Genomic DNA, 27,890 nt, shown 5'->3' with positions numbered 1-27,890 from the left:
TGATAACCCAACTCCTGCTGACCACACAAGTACTAGCTCTACCAGATATTGTATGTATGCTTTATCCCACGGTCATGTGTAACAATGTGTTTTTCTTTGCATGCTCCACATATTGTGAATGGCTTGTGCGCTCCTTATTTCATGCACGCATTAATAGACATTGCCGACAGCTTGATGATCAGCTGAGAATAATGGACCAAACGTTGAAAACGTTACTAGCCTCTGAGGAGAAGGTACTGCTGCCAGTCTGGGCCCTCTTTATCCTTGGCTGCTGGGCTTCACATCTCCTAACTTGCTGTACAGCAGTATTTTCCACACTTTCCTCACTGCAGTGCTCCCCTGTCACCTGTTAGGAATAATTTTTTTCTTTTATTGGTACGTGACTCTCTCAAGCTGAGAAAAAGCTGTATTGTGCACATGTAAAGGATGTGATTTGTATGCAGAAGTCACAACGATGAGGAAACTGCATATTGGCACCAATTTTCGATGGAACGCTTATTAGTTTCTTTTCCACCTGTACCATTGTGGCAATTTCGTCACTTAGTTTCCAAAACTATAGACGGCTTAATTTATTGCTCTGCGTCTTTTACATTTTGACACAGCTTTTTTTCTATTTATATTGGCTCTGTAATTCTCCTTTTGACCCGGTTTGGTTTTTCATTCTATTCTCTCCTTTCAATCTCCTTTATTTTTGTCCCCCCTCCCCCCTCCATCTTTCCTTCCTTTTTTTTTTTTTTTTACTCCTACCACCTCTGCCTGTCACCTCACCCATGCAAATAGCAAATGTGCCGAGCTTGAGGAGGAGTTGAAAACTGTCACCAACAACCTGAAATCTCTGGAGGCCCAGGCAGAAAAGGTAGGATGGCAATATATATTCCGACCTAAGCGGAAAGTGTGGTGACCTGCACACTTTAAAGATGGATGTGTGGACCCACCATGTTGCTGCTGTCACATCAGATGTGAATGTCCTGTTGCTAGACCATAAGCAAATCCATGCCACTCGTATTGTTTGACGATAGCACAGTTTACGCACATGGTCCCTCCTTAATTCATTGCCTGCCAGTAAATTTTGTTTAGAGAATCCAGGGATGCAAATTATTAAGCAAATATTATATTTAGTTTTATGACAGACGCAGAATAGTCAGTTGTCTCCTGGGACAACAACGGTTTGACGAATGATAGATAGATATATATATATATATATATATATATATATATATATATATATATATATATATATTTTATTTATATTTTTTTTTTTCTCGATTTTGTGTTCATGGTGTCTTAGAACATGGCTTCATGACCGCTTTTATTTTAATCAAAAATAATAAGTAGTTAAACCGCACCTCATATAGCCAGGGTCCTACAGGACATTAATCAAGACGCACGTCACATCCAGGGAGTTCAACCTGGAAAAAGTCCATACCAAATAGTAAAGACAGCGCCTCAAACGTTGGTGAAAAAGAATTCCCATTTTATTCTGCCTCCTGTGGCAACGTTTCGATCCAAAGATCTTTCTCAAGCATTTATTTTAAGTCTGTATGATCCCCCTAGGGGTAATATTTCATACAGGTATTCTTTGCCCATAAAAGAAAACAATGCAGAACTTTGATGGACAAAAACTTAATGTAGGCCCATTTTCCTTAATGGTGTGCTGTTAGCCCTAAGGGAGCGTGTACATTGTCCTTGCTGCTTTTAATAATCCCTGGATCCAGTTCTGACTCTTCATATTGATCAGGCTGCTAAACATGGTTCTGTTTCTCCTTACAGTACTCCCAGAAAGAGGACAAATATGAGGAGGAAATCAAGGTTCTTACAGACAAGCTGAAGGAGGCAAGTTCTGCTGCCTTGTCTTTAATGGTCTATTGGTGCTGTGTGCCGCTAGGAGACTAGATACACTAGCTGGACACTCATATATATTTTTTTTTTTTGTTCTTCAGGCTGAGACACGTGCTGAGTTTGCAGAGAGGACAGTAGCCAAGTTGGAAAAGTCCATTGATGACTTAGAAGGTATGATTTTTCTTTCTCTCCTTTAATGCAGAAATATATAGAAATTTCCACTTTTTTTTTTTTTTTGTCCTATGAAAATATCCTTGCAGGTTGTTTGTTTTTCTTCTGTAGCTTTTTTCTGCTTCTAATCTGTCTACTTTTTTTTTCTTTTTTATTTATGCATAATTTGTATTTCCATGCCGGGCTCTTCACTGCTTCTCCACCACGCTGTCTGCTTCTTCATCCTGTACCTGGATGGTGCTTACGAACACTGGACTCCCTTCTCACTGTACCTTTATTCATCTTTCCTGTTCCTATTTTGTTTCCCTCTTGTCCTCCGTCCACCACAATTTCTTGTTTTTTCTCACTTTCCATCCACTCCCTTTTGTGTCTTTCGTCTTTCCCCTTCAATCTCTCCCCAAACTTCACTTTGAGCAGATGAACTGTATGCCCAGAAACTGAAGTACAAAGCCATCAGTGAAGAACTGGATCACGCTCTCAATGACATGACCTCAATGTAAATTCCCCTTTCTATGTTTTCTTTGCTTATGTTCTTACCCTCTCTGCTCGCTTAATAAAACTCACATCCTACCCTCACACTTTTTTTTTTTTTTTTTTTTCTTTTGCTTACTTTTACTTCCACTTACCTCTGTTTAAACAACTGGCTTAATTTGAGATGTACTTCTATCATGGTATATTGGCATAATCCTGTGCCTTTTTTTATAAAGCTGCAAATAATGGAAGCCTTCTATGGCTAAAAAAAAGTCCCCTGGTTAACATGATGTGCAGGATCTATAGTACTTGTGAAATTGGATGTTTCGACTTTTTTTTTTTTTTTTTTTTTTTTTTTTTTTGACTCAATTTCCTCTTTGATTTGTTTGAAAGCCAGTGTGTTAAACAGATGTAAACTTTGCTTTTTTTTTTTTTTTTTTTTACCATAACTTGTTTTGCTTTTTTCTTTATATTAAAGCCTCATCTGTCACTGTGTGCTAATGTGGGGGACCTAATGTACTGCAAACATCAATGGCTCCTCTCAACACAGTTTTTGTAAGGATAGCCTGCTGTGTACATGAATGGTGTAAACTACTTATTTGGGCACAACTTAAGATTGCGGCTAGAATAATATGCCTATGAGAACTTACAAATGTACTTACAATACATTCTAATTTCTATATAGAATATTGTAACACTTGAGTACAAATCCTATAATGTTGGAGGTCCTTACATGCCGAGATTTGAAAAAAATATATATTTTCATATAGGAAAAAATGCACTGTATCTGTTTACTTTATTAAGGATTGAATATTATGTCATTGGAAGCTGTGAAGTCTACATTTTGACCACAAATAGATATATAGTGACCTGACACTAGTGACTTTCTCAAGAGCATGTGAATATATAACTTGTCACTCTCAATTCACATAAGACATTAGAAAGTGTCCACTTCCCTTTGTCCAAATACTAATAGTAAGCTGATATGCACATTATTTATGCTGACAATGAATGAAAATGAACTGATATCTGTGCACTTATAGATACTAGAAACCACGTAGAAAAGTTACTAAAGTACATGCATGTTCTACCCTTCTGCCTCACAGGAAGGTTTAGCTGCTATGTATGCTATCACAGGAGATAGCCATGCAAATAGACTTCAGTATAGAATATAACGTTTTGTGACCTATTCTTTCTGTTATACAAACAAAACCTGCCTTATAGTTGGGTGGAGCCATTGCATGCAGCTTTTATGCTTTTTTTTTTTTTTTTTTTTTTTTTTTTTTTTTAAGTCTTTCAAGCAGGAAAACTAATAGCTCTAATATACATTTGCCTTTCCACTTTATTACCATTGAAATCACCTTATGGCTGATTTCGCACACGGTTGTTTTTGTAAAAATGCCACTTTTTTCTGTGACATTTTTGGGCAGTGTGAGTGTTTTTATTTTATTTTTATTTTTTTAAAAAAAGGAACTGGTCAGCCGGATTGTGCAGAATAACCTACACACGGGGTCAAGTTGGCGCTGTTATAATGTTAAATGATACCTTGTTTGATGAAATCCATCTTGTGGTTGTTTAATTTATATTCAGTTTGAGACTCTCGTGCTTTGGGGCGGCCTCTGGGAGGGGGGGGGTCGTCATGTGATGGGGGTGTGTTATATATATATATATATATATATATATATATATATATATATATATATATATTACTGAGGATCAGTGACCTATCAGAAGCCACACAGACTAATATCTAAGTAGAGCACCACATGAAGACCCCCACAGGCCTCCCCGAATCATGAGAATCTCATTAAAGGAAATCTGTCACCCCATTTTTGCTCTGTGAGCTGCAGCCACCGCGTCCAGGGGCTTTCCTTTCAGCATTCTGTAATGCTGTAGACAAGCCCCCGATGTAACCTGAAAGATATGAAAAACAAGTTAGAATATACTCACCCGGGTGTCCGGTCTGATGGGTGTCGCGGTCCGGTCCGGCGCCTCCCATCTTCATATGATGACATCCTCCTTACTACTTCCGTGGCTCCTGCGCAGGCGTACTTTATCTGCCCTGTTGAGGGCAAAGTAAAATACTGCAGTGCGCAGGCGCCGGACCTCTGACCTTTCCTGGTGCCTGTGCACTGCAGTACTTTACTCTGCCCTCAATAGGGCAGAGCAGTATGCCTGCGCAGGAGCCACCGAAGAAGTAAGAAGGAGGATGTCATTGCTAGAAGATGGGAGGTGCCGGACCGTGACACCCACCGCACCACGCCCCCCGGTGAGTATAATCTAACTTGTTAGGGTGACAGATTCCCTTGAACTCCAAACTGAAAATAAAGATTAAACAACCACCACAAGACTGATTTCATCGGTAGAAGGGTGCCGACCTGACACGGTCTGTAGGTTACTGAGCACAATCCTGGTGACAGATTCCCTTTAACTAGGCAAGATGTTACTTTTAAAATGGTTGTCTAGGGAAGACTAGCTATCACCTATTCAGTGGATAGGTGAGCTCCTTAATGACTTTCCTTGGTGCGACTGAGACCCTCACCGATTTGGCAAAGCGTGGTACTTTCTATCCCCTTTTAGAATAGTGGCAGTTTGCATGCCAGACCACCGTCGTTCATTCTTTATGGGACTGCTGGAAAAAGCTTGAAGACCCCACAGGGAATGAGTGGAGCAGTAGTCAGGCATGTTGATATGATCAGGCACTACTGCTTCATACAAACTGAGCTAAAAGTGCCCACGACCCCTACCAACCTATGACTATCTTCCCTGGACAACCACTTTTTAAAGTTTCTATTGAAACAAAGTGCATATTTGCTTTGTCATTTAAACCTAGTGTGCTGTGGTGTTTTGCTCCCACAGACATCTAATTTTTTTTTTTTTTTCCTGTATTTAAAAAAAAAAAAAAAAACCCTGCAGACCACATGTTTCAAAAAGGAATCTTTGAACCACATGACTTGTAGTATGTGTAAGGGTCAATGACCAGAGTTGGGCTGAGTTCACACGTTGCAATTTTTTTTTGCGTTTCCGTGGAGGTTTTGCCGCGAAAAATAAGCATTCCATGCATTCCTATGGGATTCCGCAATGCTGTGCTAATGCTGCGGTTTTTACAGCGGCGGAATCGCTTTGCAGTAAGAACCGCAGCATGCTCATTAATTTTGCGGAATTGCGGTGATCCCGCACCCATAGGAATGCATTGTTCCGCTTACTTCCCGCATGTGGCTGTGCACACCATGCGAAAAGTAAGCAGAACAATTGCAGATGGTACCCACGGTCCGGAGGAGAGGAGACTGTCCTCCGGGCATTGGGTACCATATCCCTGTAAAAAATAGAATTTAAAATAAAAAATATTGTTCTTGCCTTCCGACGTCCCGCGCAGCCTTCCCGCCTCTCTCCACGCTTTCGTTCCCAGTAATCCTTTGCAAAAATGCCCGCGATGGTGTCCGTTCTCGCGGGATCGCGAAGTCTCGCAGTCATTCGCGAGACGTCATCACGAATTACCGCGAGACGTCGCGATCCCGTGAGAACGTACGTCATCGCGGTAATTGTCGCAAAGGATTACTGGGAATGGCTGCGCGTGACGTCGGAAGGTAAGATTAACACTTTTTTTTTTTTTTTTTTTTTTTTTAACACTTTATCTATTACTACTGATGCTGCATAGGCGGCCTCAATAGTAAAAAGTTGGTCACACTTGTCAAACACTGTTTGAGTGTGACCAACCTGTCAATCAGTTCTCCAAGGGATGCTACAGATCGCTTGGAAAACGCTAGCATTTTGCAAGCTAATTACGCTTGCAAAATGCTAGTTTTTCCGCCGGAAAATCGCGGGAATTTAAAATGCGATTTTCCCGCAGAATGGAATTCCGGAATTCTCGCGGTGAGTTCCGGTACGTGCGAACTTGGCCTAAAACTGCCAGTTGTCAACATGTGTATGGCTGTTTAATAGCCACTTTACTAAGGTTGAACCTATTTCAGATGTGCGCTGAATTATCAGTAATGGCTTGTTCAGTGCACATGGGCTGCCACTGTTCTTGGTAGCACCAGTCCTGTTTATAGCAACGATCTTTTGTGCAAACTAAAACAATCATTTCACTTGACAATCATTCAAAACGAGCTTTCCTAGGAATGAACCTTTTAAATCTCTACATTTAAAAGTATCTAAAGAAAAGCATCATGAGCGCCATAAAAATCAATAAAAATGTGTTGTTTTTTTTTTACCACCCATAAGTGCTCTACAACACAAGGGCCAGAGATGGGCCAATTAATTGCTAAACCCCCCCTCTATATTGGGCAGTTTTGATGCTCCTTTCCAATGATTTATGTCCATCAGATAATCTTTTGTCTGTTTTTTTTTTTTTTTGTTTTTTTTTACACAAGCATTAATTCTTGGTGTGCTGAGTTTTTAAAACCTTTTTTGTTTTTTACTTAACTGTGTTCTAAAGTAGGAGGGATGTACTGATGTTAGTCAGTGTATTTGGCTGTAATTGGTTGGTGTGCATAAGTTTTAAAGGGAATCGGTCAGTAGGATCAACCATCCTAAGCCGTTTAAATGGGCATGCCAGGTCATAGGGAAGCTGAATAAAATGATACTTTTAATATGTGATCCAACTCTCAAGAAATTTTTTTTTTTTTTTGTAAATGTGTTAAGATCTATGGGTCAGACACTGATCTGCCTGCAGAGCTTATTTTGAAAGAAAGCTGGTGTTACCAATGTGAGACATTTAGATCAGGCGAGCAGACTGTCAAGTCTTTCACACATTGCGCTGGTTACATCCCCTTTAGTGATGAGAGAGTATACTCTTTACTTGAGATTTCCTGAGCATGTTCGGGTGATCTGAGTATTTGGATGTATTCGGAGGTTTAGTTTCTATTGCTGTAGCTGCATCATTTGCGGCTGCTAGACAGCCTGAATACATATGGGAATTTCTTAATAGGCAATCCCCACATGTATTCAGGCTTGCTAGCAACCACAAATCATGCAGCTGCGGCAACGAAAACTAAATCTCTGAGCACACCAAAATACTCGGACACCCGAGCATGGTCAGGAAATCTTGAGAAACGAGTATACTCGTTCATCACTAATCCCCCTTCCATTTAAAATAAGCTTCAGAGCGACTTCTGGAATGATCTGTGTCCAGCCCATAGATCTTAACAGCTAATTTACATATTGAGAACAATGTAGAATTCTCTGGAATAAGACATTAAATTGCAGGTCTCATCATTTTATTCCAACTTTCTATGACCTACATGCCCATATAGATGGCTTAGGAGGGTTGATCCTTATGACAGAGCCCTTTAATATCCATCATACAACATCAAGGGTTTGGGTTAGTGTGTGTCTACATGTAGGCATTGGAAATTCAAGAGGACATACCTGCCCTTGAATCAGTATTAACAAGCGCTCTACTGGATGTTTTTCACTGCCTCAACTGAATGTGCCAGCAACATCTCTTCAGTACTAGATCTTCACTTGGAAATCTACAGACATGAATCAAATATTCAACTTTTTCTGTCAAACTGAAGTTATTTGGGCAATTCATGAAGAGCTTTTCAGGAAAAAACTTGTAGACATTTTCCCAAACCACATAAGATAACGTGACTAATCTAGAATTATTAGAACCAGGGCTGTGGAGTTGGTAAGCCAAACCTCTGACTCCCGACTCCTCAATATGCATGACACCAACTCCACCAAAATGTGCTCCGACTCCACAGCCCTGCCAGGGCTGTGGAGTCGGCAAGTCAAACCTCTGACTATTCAATTTCCATGACTGACTCCACAACCCTGATTAAAGCTATTAATAAAACAAAACAGCCACACTTCAAATCTGCACTTTATCCTGCCCATACACCTTCAAAAAGATTCCTCGAGATGTTATCAAAGAATTGTACTGAAATAAGCCATGTCAGGAGTCCCTACATAAATAAAATACTTTGCGTTCATTCAATTAAGATGTTGTCCATTACTTGGACCACTTCTTGTCGTACCCTACGCTTGGCCCCAATAACATAATAAATCCTATACTCTCCTCCCTTGACGGGGCCATTCCCGCAGTGTCGGCATTCGCTCTCGTGCGGTGTTGACTCGTGATGCCGGCACCCAATCAGCACTGGCGTCACTGTCGCCACTTTCAGACAAATCAAACATGAAGAGGAAATCCGGGATCAGGTGTACGCCACTTAATGAATTAAACATTCCTTACAACTAGTGCATCGCTGCCAGAAATACTACTCAGTCAGGGAGCCTTTTTTTTTTTTTTTTTTGTAGGGTTTTGCCATGTCTTGGCTCTGCCCACTTGGTGATGAGAGAGACAAATTGCAAAAGTCACGCTTTTTGCAACATTTGCCTATGTGAATGTTGACAGTCGAGCTGCAAGTCCTTTTAACTGCAGAGAGTGAAATCCTGTGATGACCTGCATTATTTGTCCTGAAATGTAAACTAGAACTTATTTTTACATGAGTTCCATGTCTTGATTTTTTTGATAAGCTGTTATAATGATCATGACCACTTATTTCAAAGAACTAGTCTCGTACTGACGTAATCTTCCCTTAGATCATGGGTAGGTTGTCCAAAAAGGCTTACATATTCATACACATTAGACCAAAGCTATATGAGCGCTAATTTTGGTGAAACTGGCAAACCATTTTAGGTGTATGGAGGTATGCCAAAATCTGCTGGATTGCCAATGTAAGGGCATTTTGGCTATGTTGTCTTCCACTGTGCCTCCTATTCCGTTGCTCACATGAGGGATAAGCTGTTGCCCGGCATTGGCTTATTCCTCTTGAACCATTGTAATTACATGCAGTTTGTAAAGCCCAACATGCATGTGTATGGGGAAAGTCAGACAGACAGTTCAGCTGACTGCTACAGAAAATGTATGGACACATTCTGCTTGCACATCGCACTCTCATGGCATACTGTGACAACCAGTGTTGGACTGGGGTGCCAAGGGCCCACCAGTAACCAACTCCAGAGCCCCACTTTTCAACCAAGTACAAATGTGACAGTATCCTCAATCACAAATTTATATGATGAACTGGATAGATTGGTAAACTAATAAGATGCTGCCTGTATCTGTACATAGTGATTACTGTATCAAGTGCCAAGTACTCCTAATATAAGAGGGTGGTAGCCCACTCTTGTACAGGGTCCCATCGGAGGATTCTCATGTGGGCCAGTGCAAGCCTGGTGACATCAACTTGAATTCACAATATTTAACTTGAAACTATTCCTATCACTAAAAAAAAAATGCTACTAGCATATTCTCAAGAGATCCTGAAAATGGAAGGCCGTCATTACTCATACCCTTCCACACCCACAGAGCAGTATAGCAGTAAAAAGTAAAGGACTTCTGTCTGCAGACTTGTGCAAGCTGGTAGACTGTCAAACATGGCAGCTCACAGAATATATATTCCATCTACACATGAATGTGTGCGTATATAGACAAGTTGGCTATCTGAGCGTGGTTTCTTTTGTTTTTGTTCTTTTAAGTCTTTGAGTGTAATACAAAGTATACATATAAAGTCCAATAACATAACAGAAGAACATTTGTGCAATATTAGCATTAGACAGCATTTTTCAACTATAACCCCCCCCCCCCCCCCCGGGCAAACTTCGTAACACAGTTTCATATCCGTGCACTTTTGATTTATATTGGATCGATTTGTGCCTATGCTTGAGCGATCCGAAAATTGAATAAGTTCCCAGTTTGTGTGACATCACATAACAGCAGGTCTTCTGCACAGTGACTACCTCGGCCACCTGCTCTGCAAGCAACGTCAGCAAACCTCTCCAAGTTCACTGTCGGGTGGCCGAGAGCACTATAGTAAAGGCAGTGGTGTTTACTATGTGCTGTAGGTCTTGGATTTTGGGGGGTGTCTCAGCTGTAAGGGCCCAATCATTTAGGATGGTGTATCTGAGCTGTAGTAGGGGAAAACCCTTTATTATACACTGGTTACTAGGATTTCTCCTTAAATTTTATTCCTCTGGAATGTGATCGTGACCTCCAAGAGCAGCAAGCTGCCAAATGACAAAACTATCTGTCAACACACCTTAGATCGCTGTTGGCTGAAGCTTGTTTAGGTGACGTCTGTTCCCCTTGACAACACACACGATCGTAAACTTATTCCTATACATGTGTGCATGCTCACCAGAATTTACGTATTTTCCTGCTCCAAGAAAAATGAAGGATGGTGGAATCCAACATGCCCAATCCTATTTTGCCCTGACTTTTGAGGTGGGGGGGTGAGAGGCGATGCCACCCACCCCCGCAAGAAATTGGCAGTTTGGCCAGTGTTCATCTAATGTTTACTTCTCCCTGCAGTATCCACAAGAAGGACCTCATCTGATCTTCTGACTGATGCACTTCTGTCTAGGCAATAGCCTAAACATGCTCGGGCTCTGTCTAGCAAAGGGCAGAGTGGTCTCCTGTTAGTCAAAAGTAATGGCCAAATCTAATAGGAGGCGTTGGAATAAAGAAAGAGGCGTAATATTTACCCTAGCATTACTGTGTAGATTCTAGGTAGGGTTAGAACAGATCACCAATTTAATGACATTTCATGCAGCATTCTAGAATTTTGCCATCCGGATTTCATTTGAAGGGGGAGGAAAGCACAGTCAAGTAGTAACTGGATTAAAGGGTACTGGTCCCCCCATAAAAATGCAGTAGTCTTTTAGGCACCATGTTATAGAGCAGGGGGAGCTGAGCGGATTAATGTATAGTTTTGTGAGAGAAGATTCCGTATAACCAGTGTTTTCATCTTGTAAACCTCTGGGATTTTTCAGTCAAGTGTGTGGCAATAGCAATTGACATAGTTCTATGTAGAAGTGTGTGTCCACAGATGGCTGTCAATCGCTGGTCCAATTGGTGATTTACATAGAAAGCCATCGGCGTGCATACAGAGATGGCTCTGTCACTGGTCCAGTGGGTGGTCCTATAAGTGACAGAGGGCCATCTTCTACATAGACAGCTGTCAGTCACTGATGGGATCACCCACTGGACCATCCACAACTACATGATCTACTGCGCGCTCTACTCTATAACCTGGTGCTTGCAGATTGGACTGCCTTTTCATGGCATTTCCTTTTACATGCCATGAGACTTCACGGACCAGATTACTTGCAGAGTGTACATTTATTAGCGCTTGTTTGACTTTTTTTTTTTTTTTTTTTTTTTTCCTGTGCACAGGAAATGCATGTTTGCCACATCAATGCATTAACTTTGGTATAGCACCCCGAAAGCCTGACCACGCTCCTGCTTAACTGATTTCTGAGATTTCTTTAGCCTAGGTTCACACACCTCAGTTTTGTGCTTTAACCAAATCCAGAAGTATTTCTGAAATTAACAATTTTAGCTCTTCTTGGAACTAATTTTATTAGCATTAAAACTGCTGTGTGACCAAGACCTAAGTGTTTTATTCCTTTGTTGAATTGGTTTTGATTTCTTTTTTTTTTTTTATCCCCTCTTTGTACAGATAAAGTGCTCTGCTACCTATGGTCAGCTCTATCCTACCTGGGCTGGATACACTTGTCTATACTGTCCTATTCTAGTCTCTTCTGGAACCTCTTGCATCCATCTTTCTGTAGTAATCCTCCAGTCACTTTTCTGCTGTACAGACACTCTGTAAAATAAAAGACCCACTGTGTATTTTCTCTCTGCTTTTCTGCATTATTTATTGAATGCCTTAAATGATACTTTAATAAAACTGCAAATCTGTGCTTTTGACACTTGTAGGACATCTGTGTTTCATACACTACCTAGACAACCATTTACCAACGTGATGTCACCACTTTATACTGTCGGAATAATTTATATGTGGGTACATACCTGCAAGTACTCAGACATGTCAAAAGGGGCTGTTGGGTCATAGTTTTTCTTCCTTGAACAAATAGACGTGGTGGGATTAAAGTATTTGTGATGAAGAGGGGCAGAAATCGAGCAAATGCAAAGATGGCTAAATTTCTGATGGCTCGCCCTCCATCACATCACTGGCACACAACTTTCTGCATCACAGGACTGCCAGTGTGGAATTGTAATGGTACATTCCTTGTAATTTGACCATACTCCATCTTAACACGTGTGATTCTTTCATTTCTCATAGGCCCTAGGAAAAGTCACCTGAAATAGTTTACGGGTGCTGTTGGACTTGGGTGCTTATCCATAAACTCTTCTCTGGTGATCTGCTCAGTCTCTTCTGCAGTAGTTCCAGGTCATAGCAAACTGTTTTTCACACAGTTGGCGGAACCTATGCCATTCTGTTCAGTCCCTATTACAATCTTCTGCTCATGTAAAATGATTGGCCAATAAAGGGGACTCAAACAAAGTACAGGTGCTCCAATGGCCAGGCCAATCACTTATTTATTATATATAGCACCATTAATTCCATGATGCTGTACATGAGAAGGGGGTTACATACAAAGTTTATAGATATCGTTAACAGTAAACAAGTTTACAATGAATGGTGTAGAGGAGAGAGGACCCTGTCCTTGCAGACTTACATTCTACGGTATAGTGGGGAAGAGACAGAAGGTCAGGGGTGCAGCAGCTCGGGCGGTGTTGAGGCGGCAGAATGGTTATTACAGGCTGTAAGCTTTCCTGAAAAGATGGGTTTTCAGGTTCCATTTGAAGGATCCGAGGGTGGTAGATAACAAGACTTGTTGAGGCATGGATTTTCAGAGGATGAGGAATATTCGGGAGAAATCTTGGAGGAGGTTGTGTGAGTAACGAATAAGTATTGAAGAGTAGGAGGTCTTGGGAGGATCGTAGATTATGTGAGGGAAGATATTGGGAGATGAGTTCAGAGATATAGGGAGGGGACAGGTTGTGGATGGCTTTGTAGGTGAGTGTTAGTAGTTTGAACTGGATTCGTTGGGGAATTGGGAGCCAGTTGGAGGGATTTGCAAAGGGGAGAAACGGGAGTAGCGAGGAGAGGTGGATTAGTTAGGCAGCAGAGTTGAGGACAGACTGGAGTGGTGCAAGAGTTAGCAGGGAGGCCACAGAGGAGTGTTTCGGTAGTCAAGGCGGGAGATGAGGGCATGTACAAGAGTTTTATAGTAGATTAAGAGCTGAGGAAGGGACAGATACTGCAAATATATTATTGAGTTGGAGACGACAGGAGGTGGCAAGAGTTTGGACGTGTGATTTGAAGTACCGGGCAGAGTCAAGAGTTACTCAGAGGCAGCGAATTTCAGGTGCGGGAGAGAGCGTGATGTCGTTTACCATAATAGATGGGAAGGGAAGATACGTGGGAGCGAAGATGAGTTCAGTTTTGTCTACATTGAGTTTTAGAAAGCGAGAGGTGAAAAAGGAGGATATGGCTGATAGACACTCTGGGATTCTGGACAGCAGAGAGGTGACATCTGGGCCAGAGAAGTAGATCTGAGGGTCGTCCGCATACAGGTGGTACTGGAAGCCATGGGACTTTGAGTTATCCTAGGCCAAGGGTATAGTTTGGGGGGGGGGAGTAGGGGCCCCAGGACAGAGCCTTGGGGGACTCCAACAGAGAGAGGGCAGGATGAGGAGGTAGTGTGGGAGTGAGAAACGCTGAATGGGCGGTCAAAAAGGTATGCGGCAATCCAGGACAAGGCAAGGTTTTTGATGCCAAGAGAAGAGAGAATCTGTAGCAGTAGGCAGTGGTCGAAAGGCAGAGGACAGGTCGAGAAGGAGGAGGATGGAGAACTGTCTGTTAGCTTTGGCTGTAAGTCATTAGTAATTTTGGTCAGGGCAGCTTCAGTGGAGTGGTGGGGGCGGAAGCCAGATTGGAGGATGTCAAGGAGGGAGTTAGATGAGAGGTGGGAGGAAAGTTGAGCATGGACATGCTGTTCAAGGAGCTGGAAGCAAACGGGAGCAGTGATATGGGGTGATAGCTGGGCATAGCAGTTGGGTCAAGGTTTGTTTTGAGGATGGGTGTGATGGTGGCATGTGTGAAGGCAGAGGGGAAGGTACCAGAAGATGGCAATGAGTTGAAGAGATGGGTTAGGGCTGGGATGAGCGTGTTAGTGAGGTTGGGGAGCAGGTGGGAAGGGATGGGGTCAAATGCACAGGTGAGGTGTGATTTGGAAAGGAGATGCGTAAGCTCTCCTTCAGTGATGTTGGAGAGGGAGGTTATTGGGGAAGGGCAGAGGTCTGGTATGTGGAGTGGCTGGGGTGGTGGAACAGTAAAGGTTTGCCTTGTTTGGTCGATCTTGTTTTTGAAGTAGGTGGCAAAGTCCTCGGCAGAGATGAGGGGTGGTGGGCAGAGAAGAGTTAAATGTGCTAAACAGTTGTTTTGGGTTGTAGGATAATGAAGATATAAGGTTTGTGAAATAGGTCTGTTTAGCAGAGGTGAGGGCTGATTTGAAGGCAACTGTAGCTTGTTTGAGAGCAGTGAAGTAGTCTGACAGGCGTGTTTTCTTCTAACGCCGCTCTGCGACCCTGGATTCTTGTCGTTTTTTTGGTGAGGTCGTTGTGCCAGGGTTGCCTGTTGGTTCGACGCACTTTGCCACTCGTGAGAGGGGCAACAGTCTGACTGTGAGGGTGGTGTTGTAGAAAGCGGTGGCGATATCCGTATTGTGGAGTGAAGATATGGAGGACAGAGGTAGAAGAGAGTCTGAGTGTCTAGGTGTGCGCGGTTTCTGCGAGGATGTGCTAGTGGCTGGACATTGGGGGGGCAGGTGAGGAGGACAAGGATGGGAAGGGAGAGGTTGTGAGATTGGGTAGGGAACAGAGGCAGGTGAAGATGAGGTCTAATGTATGTCCATCTGTGTGGGTGGCTGTGGAGGAACACTGAGCAAGTTCAAAGGATGAGGTAAGTGACAGGAGTTTGGAGGCTGGTGAGTGTCAATGGGGATGTCAGCAGAGTGTGGAGGAGCCAGGTGGAGAATTGGTCGATGAAGGCAGTGGCTCAGCCCGGTGGTCGGTATATGACAGCCGTTTGGAGATTAGAAGGAGAGTAGATATGGACAGAGTGAACCTCGAAAGAAGGATAAGGGAGGGTGGGGGGTGGATAGGGTTAAAGGAGCAGTTTTTCAAAAGTGGGAAACCCACTCCACCACAATGTCTGTCTGTTGCTAGGGCGAGGAATGTGGGTCAAGTGGAGGCTGCCGTAACTCGGTGCGGCAGGGGAGGCCGTGTCAGGGGGTGTCAGCCAGGTCTCGGTGAGGTCCAGGAAGGAAAGGTTGTGGGGAGGTAAAGAGGTCGTGGATCACGTGAAGCTTGTTGCAGATGGAGCGGACATTCCAAAGTACCCCAGAGAGGGGGAGCGGGGGTCAGTGGCACAAGTTTTAAGTCTGAGGGATTTCGGCAGTTTCTCTTAGTGAGAAAGATAGGGGTGGGGGGCAGGATTGGGGGATATGTCACCAGCAGTGAGAAGCAGGGAAAGCAGGTGGGTGAAAGAGTGATCGACTTGTATTATATTTTAGTAGGAGAGGTCTGAGGTTAAGGAGCAGGTCTGCAGATGTAGTGAGGTGGGTGGGGTAAGAGAGGGAGAGATGGTTATTTGGTTCGAGTGTGCAGGGGTTTGGGAATAGTGAATGAGTGAAGATTAGTGGAGCAAAAATGGTGAGGGCAAATGAGAGCATTGTGAAAGAGCAGGGTAAGAAAAGAAAGGCAAGTAAAATAAGAAAGTAGTGGTTATTCTTACCTTCTGACCGATTTCTGGTATATTGCTGAGGTAACACTTCAAATGATGTCACATCTCACCAAAGTCAGATCTGACCTGCTCTGTTCAACCTATACTATTCAAATGTCTAAGACATGAAGCCAGGTGAGTGAGAGCGGGAGGAGGAGGGGGCAGGAGGACGGTTCACAACAGGGAGCAATTAACAGATTGCAGTTAATAGGACACTTGACTAGCATCAAAGCTGGAGAAAGAGGCAGAATAAGATGGAAGGATAATACTAGGTGTGAGGAGCATGGGCATATCAATATGCATACAGTAAGTTTGAAGTAGGTTACATGGAATTAAAGTTGGGGGGGGCAGAAACAGTTAAGACTTACTAGTTAAAAACCAGAGGATGAGAAATGCATGCATCTATATCAACCTTCCCACTTGCTTGGTTTCCATCGGTCTCCACCAACCTCTTTGAGAGATCAGGCATCATAGAGCCAGGGAAGGGCATGGATGGATGGAAACCAAGCCGGTGGGTAGGTGGATATAGGTGATCGGCCCCGCCATGAAGCAACTGTACTTGGTGAACAATCATTCTGAGCTTGACTGTTCCTTTAAACAACCACTGATTGGTTTACATTTATCTAATCTTCTAATGGTTTGTTTACAGGTTGACTGCATTTCCAATCACACAGAACAGTCATTGGTATTATTAGTTTATGGAAATAGACCATCATGTTATCGGCAGTACACCGTCCCACCTAGGCTACTTTCACACATCAGTTTTTTGCCGTCAGGCAGGATCCGGCTATTTTTAGAAAAAACATATCCGGTGTAAATTTTGGACAACTGTAGAAACGGATCCGTTTTTCTGCCGGATCCGTCTAGCAGGTTATATCTGTTTCCTGGGGGCTGGCCAATTGGATCTGAGCGTGCACAGACTTCAAAAAACGGATCCGGTGGCTGGATCCGGCGCCCATAGACTTTCATTGCGGCAAAAAGCCGGAAGCGTCGGATCCGGTGCTTCCGGCTTTTTCGCCGGAGACAAAAAAAAAAAAGTTACAGTAGCCGTTTTTTCCAGACGTCGGAATGAGCCAAATAGCCGGATCCGGCAAAAAAAAGAAGGAACCGCAATGCCATCCGGCGCTAATACAAGTCAATGGGGGAAAAACCAGATCCGGCATTTCATTTCGCCAGATCCGGTTTTACAAAAAAGCCGGATCTCGCCTGACGGCGCAAAACGGATGTGTGAAAGAGGCCTTAGTGTAGTGTGCTGCCGAAATCTTATTTGTAAGCTTTCATAATAAGAAATCGCTTCACCCAACGAACAAGTGTTTGTTCCGTGGGTGAATGCCAGCCTGTTTAGACAGACTGAAATTCAGAAAATGATATGACTGTTCCTGGGAACAATTACAATTATCAGACAATGTAAATGGGCCTTTAGTGTTATGTTGGCTCCTGTTATGTTTAGCTATGCTACTTTCAGAATATATCTGTAGGTGAGCTGGGAATGCAGGTTGTGGTTTGTTGGATTTGGGTATTGTCCATTTTGCACGTCCAGTATATTTCGGTCATTTAGAAATGGTGACTGTCAATTCTAGGACACAACAGCAAACTTGATCGGTTTTTAACTTTGAAATCAGCAGAAACATTTTCCAAATTTTACTAAAGTGATGGGTTTTATTTGGTAAGTACAATATTTGTTTCCAAATAAACCTAAAATCTGTCTCGAAAATGTGACTTTTTAGGGTAAGCTGTGTGTGCCCAGAATACAAGTCATGTAATGGTTAGAATACAAAAAAGTATATCATATCTTAATCAGCTAAATAAAGCCAGCACGCCTCCAAAATGTGAAAAGTAACGTGCCTTGTGTTAGTGCATATCCTGTAGCAATTTTTCAGTTCGTCCTGGAACCTTTCTCAAGCTGATCTGATTGATGTCACACTTGGATTTGCACCTTTACTTATGAACGGGGTCTGAGACTGTCTTTGAAATGCTTTTCTTTTATCCTAATGAGCTGGGTCACTAGTGTGTGTCAGTGGATTCTGGTCCTCTACCTTTACAGCCCACATCTAAGCCTTGTGGCGAAAAGTATTGACACCCCTGCAATTTTGTCAAATAATACTCAGTTTCTTCCTGAAAATGATTGCAAACACAAATTCTTTGGTATTATGGAAAAAACACAAAGAATTATCCTAAAGCCAAATTGGATACAATTACACACCAAACATAAAAGAGGGTGGACAAAAGTATTGGCACTGTTCGAAAAATCATGTGATGCTTCTCTAATTTGTGTAAATAACAGCACCTGTAACTTACCTGTGGCACCTAACAGGTGTTGGCAATAACTAAATCACACTTGCAGCCAGTTGACATGGATTAAAGTTGACTCAACCTCTGTCCTGTGTCCTTGTGTGCACCACATTGAGCATGGAGAAAAGAAAGAAGACCAAAGAACTGTCTGAGGACTTGAGAAACCAAATTGTGAGGAAGCATGAGCAATTTCAAGGCTACAAGTCCATCTCCAAAGACCTGAATGTTCCTGTGTCTACCATGCACAGTGTCATCAAGAAGTTTAAAGCCCATGGCACTGTGGCAACCTCCCTAGATGTGGACGGAAAAGAAAAATTGACAAGAGATTTCAACGCAAGATTGTGCGGATGTTGGATAAGGAACCTCGACTAACATCCAAACAAGTTCAAGCTGCCCTGCAGTCCGAGGGTACAAAAGTGTCAACCCGTACTATCCGTCAGCGTCTGAATGAAAAGGGACTGTATGGTAGGAGACCCAGGAAGACCCCACTTCTTACCCCGAGACACAAAAAAGCCATGCTGGAGTTTGCCAAAACTTACCTGAAAAAGCCTAAAACGTTTTGGAAGAATGTTCTCTGGTCAGATGAGACAAAAGTAGAGCTTTTTGGGCAAAGGCATCAACAGAGTTTTACAGGAGGAAAAAAAGAGGCAAAGAAAAAAACACGGTCCCTACAGTCAAACATGGCGGAGGGTCCCTGATGTTTTGGGGTTGCTTTGCTGCCTCTGGCACTGGACTGCTTGACTGTGTGCATGGCATTATGAAGTCTGAAGACTACCAACAAATTTTGCAGCATAATGTAGTGCCCAGTGTGAGAAAGCTGGGTCTCCCTCAGAGGTCATGGGTCTTCCAGCAGGACAATGACCCAAAACACACTTCAAAAAGCACTAGAAAATGGTTTGAGAGAAAGCACTGGAGACTTCTAAGGTGGCCAGCAATGAGTCCAGACCTGAATTCCATAGAATATCTGTGGAGAGATCTAAAAATGGCAGTTTGGAGAAGGCACCCTTCTAATATCAGGGACCTGGAGCAGTTTGCCAAAGAAGAATGGTCTAAAATTCCAGCAGAGCATTGTAAGAAACTCATTGATGGTTACCGGAAGCGGTTGGTTGCAGTTATTTTGGCTAAAGGTTGTGCAACTAAGTATTAGGCTGAGGGTGCCAATACTTTTGTCTGGCCTATTTTTGGAGTTTTGTGTGAAATGATCAATGTTTTTTGATTTTTGCTTCACTCTTTTGTGTGTTTTCATTTAAGACAAATGAAATGAAGATAATACCAAAGAACTTGTGTTTGCAATCATTTTCAGGAAGAAACTGAGTATTATCTGACAAAACTGCAGGGGTGTCAATACTTTTGGCCACAACTGTATGTTGGTAGGGAGAGAGCGGTTTGCCATCTTCATACATTAGTCTTCCTGCAATCATTGTAATGTTATACCTCGGTTATTGACTGGATGGTAATCTGAACAGTGAGTCAGTAATGATCCTGTACAGGAACCAGATGTTGCCTCTTTGAAGGTTTCTTATCGGTACAGCAGCTCCACCCAGCTGTCAGTAACCCCTTCCTTTTCACCAGAACATTTTACAGTCACGTACAAGACACTATAAAGAGGTTTTCCTGCTAAATAAAAGTTCAATTAAAATTACTTTAAAGCTGTTTTCCCCTTTTCTGAAACTGGTCATGAAATATTTCCTGTCATATAAAATAACACCATCAGATGGTGCTCACCTAACCCTATGTCTAGTGCGGTCCCTCCACTTTTTTGTCTGCATCGATGTCACATTGACGGCTTACGTCACCACTGCAGCCAATCGCTGAGACAGGAGAGATGGTACTGGATCCAGGAAGGGCAAAAATGATCTGATCTTATTTTGCCTGACTACACGTTTCAGGTCTACTTTTCTAAATGCTGAAAACCCCTTTAATGTTTTCAACATAATACTGACTTCAGCGGATGCCAACATATACACGTTGATTTGTGTACCAGGCTCTATAACACCAGTCTATCAGATTGCATTTTAAATGTGACAGGAACCCTTTAAAAACATCAAGGGATTGAATGCATGTATGCTGTAAAACAGTAACTTTTCATTCATAAAACAGTTTAAAGAAGCTGTACACTACTTGGACAAAGCCTTCTCATACCCCATGCTTGGCCCCAATAAACTAAAAAAACAAAAGCTTATACTCCCCTTGCCAGCGCCGTTCTCAGAGCTCTCGTTCAGTTCACAAAATCTTAAAATGTTATTTTTGTAAGGGATCTCCAGGGTCATCATGTCACTAAACCATCTGACAGATGTCTGTTCAGCCTCTGTTTGAAGACTTCCATTGAAGGAGAACTCGCCACCTCTCGTGGCAGCCTGTTCCACCCATTGCTCACCCTCACTGTCAAAGTTTTTTTTTTTTCTAATGTGTATCTTCTCCCTTTCACTTTCATCCCATTGCTTCTCGTGTTTCCATGTGCAAATGAGAATGATGATCCCTCTACACTGTGACAGCCCTTCAGATATTTGTAGACAGCTATTGAGTCTCCTCCTAGCGTTCCTTTTTGCAAACTAAACATTCCCATATCTTTTATCTATTCCTCCTAGGACATGCTTTGCAGTCCGCTCACCATCCAGGTAGCTCTTTTAACTTCTGATTCTTGTATGGTTTCAATCACACTAGCCATTGAAATCTGGAGAAAATAAACTTTCCTTCTTTGAAGCTGTGTTTTGGGCCAACTTCTGTCTGATGCATCTGTAAGCATGTCTGACAGTTCAGTTCATTCTGACATAACTTACAAGTTGTAGGCAATGATCCGGTCTTGAGGCCTGCCCACCCCTGTTACGGGAGTGTTATGTGGCTACAACGTACTGGCTGCTAGAGGCCCCAAAATCCCTCTGTATTACACAACAGCTTAAAAAGACCAGATGTTGCTTTTTAACAATTTGGCAAAAAAATTCTCTACATTCATGAGAAACTTCAGAGCTGTAATCAGTGGACATATAGTGATTTGAATCTAGCTGCAAACTAGAAGTAACCAATTTTCTGGATCCCAGATCCTGTCAGTAAATATTCTTACACACTGATCAAGAAATTAAGACCTTTATTGCTGTGAGAAGGAAAACACAAGTGCTTTAAAAACTCAGTAGGTGAATGATCCGAATCGGTATTTGTATAGAGATTCATAGTAATGGCTCACTAGGAGGCTACATTAGAATGTTTAAAAAAAAAAAAAAAAATCTAACTTTCATTTTTCATCCAGAAAAACAACTTGACAACTTTTCTTCTGACTTGGCATGTATATTGCATTTTTTCTCAAATTGCAATAGGAAACTTTTTTTTTTTTTTTTTTGTCTGTAAAAATTGGGTGTTGTAACTGTTGACCCGTATCACTGTCATCTCATTGATACATGGTCAAGATTGTTGGTACCCCTCGTTTAAAAACCGCACAGTGGTCACAGAAATAACTTGAATGTCAAAAGTAATCAAATTTATGAAAATGAGCAAATGAAAGTCAGACATTGCTTTTCAACCATGCTTCCACAGAACTTAAAAAAAAAAAATTAAAATTAAGAAAAACTCCTAAAATAGGCCTGGACAGAAATGATTGTACCCCTGAAAATGTGACAAAAGGGTCATGGTAAATCATGGTGTCTGCAATCTTGGAATCAGTGAGTGGGCCTGAATAGAGGCTACAGATACTCACTGTGCTGTTTCACATGGTGTGTATCACACTCAACATGGACCAGCGGAAGCGAAGGAAAGAGTTGTCTCAGGAGATTAGAAAGAAAATTATAGACAAACATGTAAAAGGTGTAAGACCATCTCCAAGCAGCTTGCTGTTCCTGTGACTACAGTTGCACATATAATTCAGAAATTTAAGCTCCATGGGACTGTAGCCAACCTCCCTGGACGTAGCTGCAGGAGGAAAATTGATGACAAATCAAAGACGGATAATACAAATGGTAACGAGCCCAGAAAAACTTCTAAACAGATTAAAGGTGTACTTCAAGCTCAATGAACATCAATGTCAGAACGCACCATCCGTCGTATGAGCCAAAGTGGACTTCATGGGAGACGACCAAGGATTACACCATTGTTTAAAAACAAATCATAAAGCCAGACTGGAATTTGCCAAATTACATGGTGACAAGCCACAAAGCTTCTGGGAGAATGATCTATGGACAGATGAGACAAAAATGGAACTTTTTGACAATGCACATCAGCTCTATGTTCACAGATGAGAAAAGAACACTGTCCCTACTGTGAAATATGGAGGAGGCTCTTATGTTCTGGGGCTGCTTTGCTGCATCTGGCATAGGGTGTCTAGAATCTGTGCAGGGTACAATGACATCTCAAGACTATCAATGGACTGTAGAGAGAAATGTGCTGCTCAGTGTTGGAAAGCTTGGTCTCAGGTCATGGGTCTTGCAACAGGATAATAACCCAAAACACACAGCAAAAAACACCCAAGAATGACTAAGAGGAAAACATTGGACTATTCTGAAGTGGCCTTCCATGAGCCCTGCCCTAAATCCAATTGAGCATCTCTGGAAATGGCTGAAACATGGCTGTCTGGAAAAGGCAGCCTTCAAACACAAGACAACTGGAGCAGTTTGCTCTTGAGGAGTGGGCCAAAATACCTGTCGAGAGGTGCAGAAGTCTGACAGTTACAGGAATTATTTGATTGCCTCAAAAGGTTGTGCAACAAAATATTAAGTTAAGGTTACCATTTCTGTCCAGGCCTATTTTCATGAAATGTGTGTTTTTTTTGTTTTTGTGTTTTAATTCTGTGGAAGCATGGTTTACAAGCAATGTCTGGCTTTCATTTGTTCATTTTCATAGATTTTTGATTATTACTTTTGTCAGATTCAAGTTATTTCTGTCACCATTGTGGGTTTTTCTGTCATTAAACAAGAGGTACCAACAATTTTGACCACGTGAGATCCTATTGTGAATCACTATACATGTACTAGTTCTTAGGACCAGTTTTAATACTTGGTGTTCACTGCAAATTGGTAGTGTGAAAATGCCGACTAACACTTTCTTTACCTGTGTGCAAAGTGCATTAGATGGGGTGTTTCTACCAACCACCTACTGGTGGTTCTCATAAAGAACTGTAGAGTTATGTGTTCACATTGAGTAAAATTTCTGCAATTCTTTGGAGGAAAAATGAAGCTGAATAATGTGTTTTTGTCTGATTTGAGTGAAGTACATGGTGAAACAACGCAGAGAGAATTGACAAGCCACAGATTTTCTGCAACTGAAAAATACTCAACATGTGCATGACATTTCAGATGTCTCATTCACTTTGCTGGCATCAAGATTGCTTCAGGTTTATCTAGAAAATCTACAAGGGGGAAAAAACTCACCAAATGTGCACACAGCCTTAATATCCCAGCACCATCTTTCCTTACCTGTTGTGTATGAGTGAACCAAGTGTGGGCCCACAGCATCAAAAACCACAGTTTTGCCCACAGTGTATAGACATGTACATCTACAAGTAGTGTGTACATTTCCTCCATATTTGCATAGGTTTCCTCTGGGTTCTCTGGTTTCCTCCCCCATTCCAAAGACATACTGATAGGGAATCTAGATCGAGCCCCAATGGGCATAGCGATGATATCTGTAAGGTGCTGTGGAATTAAAAGTGCTATATAACTTGGTAAAATAAATAAATTGTAGGCAGTCTGCCTGTTCAGTGTAGGATACCGCTCTGGTGAAACCATGTTAAACATGTCTCGTGTTGTCTACACACATGGAATTGGAATAGGCAGGTATGAGCTCTGGTGACTCTTGAAGCCGTCATGTGATTTTTGAACAGTTTCCACCCAGAAAAGGTATTGTATGTAATCATTTCATTCAACCAGATATAATCTGTGCTTGTCTGGATCAGCTAGAACACTAATGGCGTGGTGTGAAAATAACTTGTACAGCATGTGGTGTGTTTTTTTTTTTTTTTTGTTTTTTGTTTTTTTTTTGTTTAAGGAATAGTAGGCTCTTATGGAAGTCTAAGTGCAGACTTCTCTTAGGGCAGAGACACACTGCCGTATTTCTCATGCGATCATCACATGTGATGGATTACTATGCAGCTGTCACTCTTGGGTCAGGAGAGCCGACAGCCAGTGCGAGTTTTACAATGTGATTCTCGCATGAGAAATATGGCAGTCTGTCTCTGCCCTTAAAGAAAGACTTGTGGCTTATTCTAGAATGTCATGTTTTAGTCCAAAAAAATCCCTGTGCTTTCCACAGTCTTCTTGTCAGCTGTTTTTGTTTTTATGAATCTCCACTATTGCTATTTTAAAAGCATATGTTAACCTTTTAGGCTAGTTTCACACTAGCTTTTCCTGGAGTTGTGCATGGCCGCCGTGAAGCTCCGCCCATGGCCGTGCCTCCTCCGGTCAGCTCCGCCTATGGGCGCATGACTCTGCATGCGACCTGCGTATCCTATCTTAAGCATTGGGTACACAGGCCGTGCGCAGGTATGCGTTTGCCGGCGCATGCGTCCTTTTGACGGTGCACTGACCTGCGCCAAACGCAGTGTTGCATTTTGGTGCGATGGATATAAAGGGTTGGGTAACACTGGAAGTATATGCAGTTGGTCTTGGTTGTTAAACCTCAGCCATAGTGCTTCAGGTTTCCATTAGAAACAGTCAAGCACTTCTGCATTTTGGGACAGATTCTACCTAAATGCTGCACTAGCACTGGATTATACGGTAGATGGTTCTGGAACCATTAAAGTTTGACCATAAACATAACAATTAGTGGTTCTAGAGTAGAATGTGTGTAAATTTGTCAAAAGAAAGCAAAGTATCTAAAATTACTTTTTTTACGGTGAACATATGCTTTAAAGAGAGCTAGTAGGAAGAAGTTATTACCTATCCATAGGATTGGTATTAACTTTGGGTCAATGGGGTCTGACCACTGGAATTTCCACTAATCAACAGAACGAGGCACTAATCCCTATTGAAGTGGAGCAGCAATGCAAATTCTCACCCTCCCTTTCATTGGTTGTTCATTGGCAGTTGCATAGAGAATGAATGGAAAGGTGGTAAACATGGGCACTGCCATTCCATTCTAGAAGGGATTGACGTGCCATGTTCTGAATTGGTGGAGACAGTTCAAACTTGGACTCAAGTCTTTTTAATGTAACGCGAACCGTATCTACTAACTTTAAAGCCATATAACATGACTTGTTTGCACGCAATCCATAAAATGTTTAGTTTCTGCATATGTTATACATCCCCTCTCATTGCATGGAGATGTAATTTGCAATAGGAGTAAATGAGGTCTGTGCAGATTTATTAAGTGTTAAATATTCCTATATAAAGGAAATTTGTGGTTTATGCAGAGTTTGGTAAATGTGGTTTCATAGATATTAGACAATTTCTAAAAATGCCCTAGAATCGCAGGTATTTAGTTTTTGTGTAAAGTACATGAGCTTAATCCACTCGGTCCTCATTACCCTAGCATGGAAACAATTGATCTTTGTAGAAAAGGTTCCTGATTGGTTAATAGATTTTGTAGACATACCTTCCAAAATTGTAGATGTATTGGTTATTCACTGTTAATAAGGCTGCCCATAGGGTGATCGTAGGGTGTTTAACTGTATTTAAATTCAGTATATCCATGTAGATGAATTGAGGTGTTTGTTTTTAATAATGCATGTAAATGGAGTGTTTCTCTAATTGGTTTATGTCCTAACATAGTATGTTCAATACATACTGTAATTTTCATATTTTATTTTTTTTTTTTTTTCTTCCCCCACAGAAAAAGTGGCACATGCGAAAGAAGAGAACTTAAATATGCATCAGATGTTGGACCAAACACTTGAGGAGCTGAACAACATGTAAAATGGTCTACTGGCATTTACCTGTGACATCTGGTTTTCTGAAGACACTGCTTGACAAGTCCCTATAATCGCAGTTTTTTAAAGAAAAACAGCAGGGGCTGAGATTGGAATGGATTTGTTTTGTTTTTTTCCCCTTTTTCCCTTTTTCCAAATGACTAAAAAATAAATGGTGTCTTTATGTCAACAGATTAAAACTGGGAAGGGCTAGATTAAAATGCAGTTAGCCATTGTGCCAAGTATGGGTGGCCTGTTAATGGCCAAAATTTTTTTTCAAAACGTCTTAACGGTTTGTATGGGTATCAGCCTGCCTGCTCATTTTTATTAAAATTCGGTTAGTCATAATATTTGTCTTACAAAATCCTCACCTATTTCAATATCTGGTCCAAATTCCTGTACCTCTAGGAGTGTAGTCAAGCCAGGAGACTGGAGTAAAAGGAGATCCATCATGGGACATTGACTATTGTTTACACTAATAAGTATAAGGAGCAAGTGAGATTTCATGGTCCATCTAAAACTTTGGGCTAGTTCATGAAATATTTGTTTTTCTAACTTATTTTATGAGGACATATATGGTGATGAGGGCAAAGCCAAAGCTAGATCTTGATTTGTCAAATATGTATATTCACTTAAAAAAGAGGGCAGTATGGAGCAAACCCAATATTTGCTATATAAAGGGTTATTGGAATTTACATTCTGTTGTAATGTACAATTATTGTTTAGACTTTAGATTATTTAAGCTGTTTCTAATTTAAAGAAATTTCAGAATGGTTGGTGTAGACTTATCGTCTTCCATTTAATGACAACCTAAGAATAATCTGACATTGGTCCTGGGAATTTTTATATGGTCTAACTGCATTCCTCCTCCCCTGTAGGGTATTTTTTTAACTGAATGCAGATGTTCTACCTAGTCCACAAAAATGTAAAATTGGGAGCGATTAACAATGCGGACATAATCTTTGCAATTCCTCACTTCTATTTTGTTTTATTTTTACACAAGTTTTAGATTTGAACCAAAACTGTAAAACCTTGTAATATGAAATAAAAAGCACACTTGAAATTTTCTATATCTTTGTGTCTTAATAAGCTTTGCTGCCTGATTGGATCATGTCTGTTGCTACTAGGTTCACACTTTTTTTTTTTTTTTTTGATTCCCCTAGCATGTTATTACAGAAGATTGGTTGAATATTGGGGTTTAGTCCCAATTGCAATGAATGAGCCAGCCATGCATGCGGTGTCTATTCCCATTAGTGAATGCTATATACGGTAGTGTTCAAAATAGCAGTCCAATATGACCAGATTAAGCACTGTTTTGGTATAAATTATATTGCCACATGTCAAACGATTTACCAGTTGATGCAGTAAATTCCGAGAGCCAACACTGAGCATTCATGATCTATATCAGGGGTCTCAAACTCGGCAGAGTAAATGGGCCGCACATAAAAAAAAATTTGAGCTGGGGGGCCACATTCCTTTCAAACTGAATGCACCTCGTACACACGCGGCTCTGCTCCTTACACCTCGTGCCCAGGCGGCTCTGCTCCGGGAGTAACCTCGTGCCCAGGCGGCTCTGCTCCGGGAGTAACCTCGTGCCCAGGCGGCTCTGCTCACCCTGTAAACCCCTCCTGACCCCACGCATAAACTTACCTTCATCCAGTACCATGACAACCAGCACATAGTGGTGT

At 41.7% G+C, this 27,890-nt stretch overlaps 1 protein-coding gene across 20 annotated transcripts in view; it reads left to right on the top strand.

The window, feature by feature from the left end:
* The window catches only part of LOC141093004 (tropomyosin alpha-1 chain), a 49,000-nt gene extending 21,728 nt beyond the window's left edge, over window positions 1-27,272 (top strand). For 4 of the 20 annotated variants that reach the window (XM_073579415.1, XM_073579407.1, XM_073579404.1 and 1 more), the window contains 4 exons: window positions 781-856; window positions 1,771-1,833; window positions 1,941-2,010; window positions 26,127-27,272. In XM_073579415.1, coding sequence (XP_073435516.1) covers window positions 781-856; window positions 1,771-1,833; window positions 1,941-2,010; window positions 26,127-26,209 — 292 coding nt within the window. In that variant the 3' untranslated portion in view covers window positions 26,210-27,272. Of the gene's footprint in view, window positions 1-157; window positions 234-780; window positions 857-1,770; window positions 1,834-1,940; window positions 2,011-2,427; window positions 2,511-11,948; window positions 12,127-26,126 lie in introns of those variants that run through there. The other 16 variants (XM_073579410.1, XM_073579409.1, XM_073579414.1 and 13 more) reach the window with 7 other exon arrangements.
* The last annotated feature ends 618 nt before the right edge of the window (window positions 27,273-27,890 follow it).

This window comes from Dendrobates tinctorius, unplaced genomic scaffold (assembly GCF_039654945.1).
Source record: "Dendrobates tinctorius isolate UK_male_01 unplaced genomic scaffold, ASM3965494v1 ptg000062l, whole genome shotgun sequence".
Classification (NCBI taxonomy): domain Eukaryota; kingdom Metazoa; phylum Chordata; class Amphibia; order Anura; family Dendrobatidae; genus Dendrobates; species Dendrobates tinctorius.
Note: the sequence above shows the minus strand (reverse complement) of the source record. Positions and strands in the feature narration are given on the sequence as shown.